The sequence below is a fragment of the Lactuca sativa genome, chromosome 7, assembly GCF_002870075.4.
Source record: "Lactuca sativa cultivar Salinas chromosome 7, Lsat_Salinas_v11, whole genome shotgun sequence".
Classification (NCBI taxonomy): Eukaryota; Viridiplantae; Streptophyta; class Magnoliopsida; order Asterales; family Asteraceae; genus Lactuca; species Lactuca sativa.
In genome coordinates this window covers 206,851,517-206,853,110 of record NC_056629.2, presented here as the reverse complement: position 1 = coordinate 206,853,110, position 1,594 = coordinate 206,851,517, and the positions used below count along the sequence as shown (strand labels likewise).

Here is a 1,594-nt window from a genome sequence, read left to right as displayed (position 1 = left end):
ACTAGTATACCATCGATAAAAATTATAACGAACTTGTCAAAGTAAGGTCGGCACACATGGTTCATCAGGTCCATGAACACTGCGGGCGCGTTTGTTAAACCAAATGGCATCACTACAAATTCATAGTGACCGTAGCGACTTCTAAAAGAGGTCTTTAAAATAGCAGCCTCCTAGACTCGTAGCTGATGGTATCCTAATCTCAGGTCAATCTTGGAGAAGAAACTTGCCCCTTGAAGTTGATCGAAGAGGTCGTCTATCCGTGGTAGATGGTATCGGTTCTTAACGGTAAGCTTGTTTAGTTCACGGTAGTCTATGCACATTCGGAACGATCCATCCTTCTTTTTCACGAACAAGACCGGTGCACCCCAGGTTAAGAAGTTTGGTCTAATGAAGCCTTTGCTTAGAAGTTCGTTTAACTTGCTGGATAGTTCCTGCATTTCTGACGGTGCAAGACGATATGGGGATTTAGCTACGGGGGTAGCTCTAGGAATCAAGTCGATTCAGAATTCGCCTTGACGTTCAGGAGGAACTCCTGAGATATCTTTGGGAAAAACATCAGGGAAATTATAGACTTCAAGGATATCGTTGATGATTTTTACCTCTTGTGTCTTATCTACTACATGGGCTAAGAAGGAACAGTAATATTTGCGAAGATACTTGTTGGCCTTGACGCAAGAAATGATTTGAAGATTTGCACCAGATTTGTCGCCATAGATAACGAGAGATTCGTTACTTGGCAGATTAAGATGAATGGCTCTTTCAAAACATAGGATATTAGCATGATGAAGACTTAACCGATCCATGTTGGTTATAATGTCAAAGCTTTTAATTGAGACTGGCATAAGGTCAATTTGAAATGAATAGTTTTTTAGAGTAAGTGTGCATCCTATGTATATATCATTTTTGCTCTTGGTCTTTCCGTTTGCCATCTCTACTATGAATGTGTCTTTTAATGTTTGGGGATTTTGTTTTAGTAGATGTTTGAATTTATGGCTCACGAAGCTTTTCTCCACAACACTATCGAAAAGAATGCATTCATAAGAATTGCTGAGAAGAAACGTACCAGTAACCACGTTAGGATCTGCCATCGCTTCTTCATGGACAATTGCCAAAATTCTTCCTACATCGCCATCATTCTTTGTCTTTGGGCAGAAATCATTCTTTGTCTTTGGGCAGTTTCTCTTGAAGTGCCTAATTTCGCCACACTCATAACAAGCTTGACTTCCTCCCGCGGTGGGGATTTGAGAGATGGGTTGTGTTGGCGCTTTACAGTAACAGACGGTGTGCCCCTTCTTGTTGCAGTTTCTGCAGTGCATTTCCCTGCAAACTTGATATGTGTGTTTTTATATATATTTATGTGAAACATATCTTAATATTTTAGCCTTTATTATTATTATTTAGAACTAAAATATACTTAATAAGCTTTGAAATATTTAATTACAGTAAAAATAGGAGTTGGAATGCAAAAGGAAGAGAATGGAGCTGAAAAGATGCAAAAAGGATATTGCTGGCAGATTGACCCCTCTTCAGTGTTTCGGGTATATCTGATGACTCACAAATCCAATTGACGAGATTCAAAATGTTCTGAAAACTA

At 39.1% G+C, this 1,594-nt stretch overlaps 1 protein-coding gene across 1 annotated transcript; it reads right to left on the bottom strand.

The window, feature by feature from the left end:
* Window positions 1-500: 500 nt before the first annotated feature.
* On the bottom strand, window positions 501-1,316 carry LOC111907958 (uncharacterized). The gene has a single exon (XM_023903766.1). It carries the CDS (start codon window positions 1,314-1,316, stop codon window positions 501-503), a length of 816 nt encoding a protein of 271 aa, XP_023759534.1.
* Between the last annotated feature and the right edge of the window lie 278 nt (window positions 1,317-1,594).

What these genes read in the sequence shown, in the direction of transcription:
- LOC111907958 (XM_023903766.1), bottom strand. Translation starts at nt 1,316, where the DNA reads ATGCACTGCAGAAACTGCAACAAGAAGGGGCACACCGTCTGTTACTGT.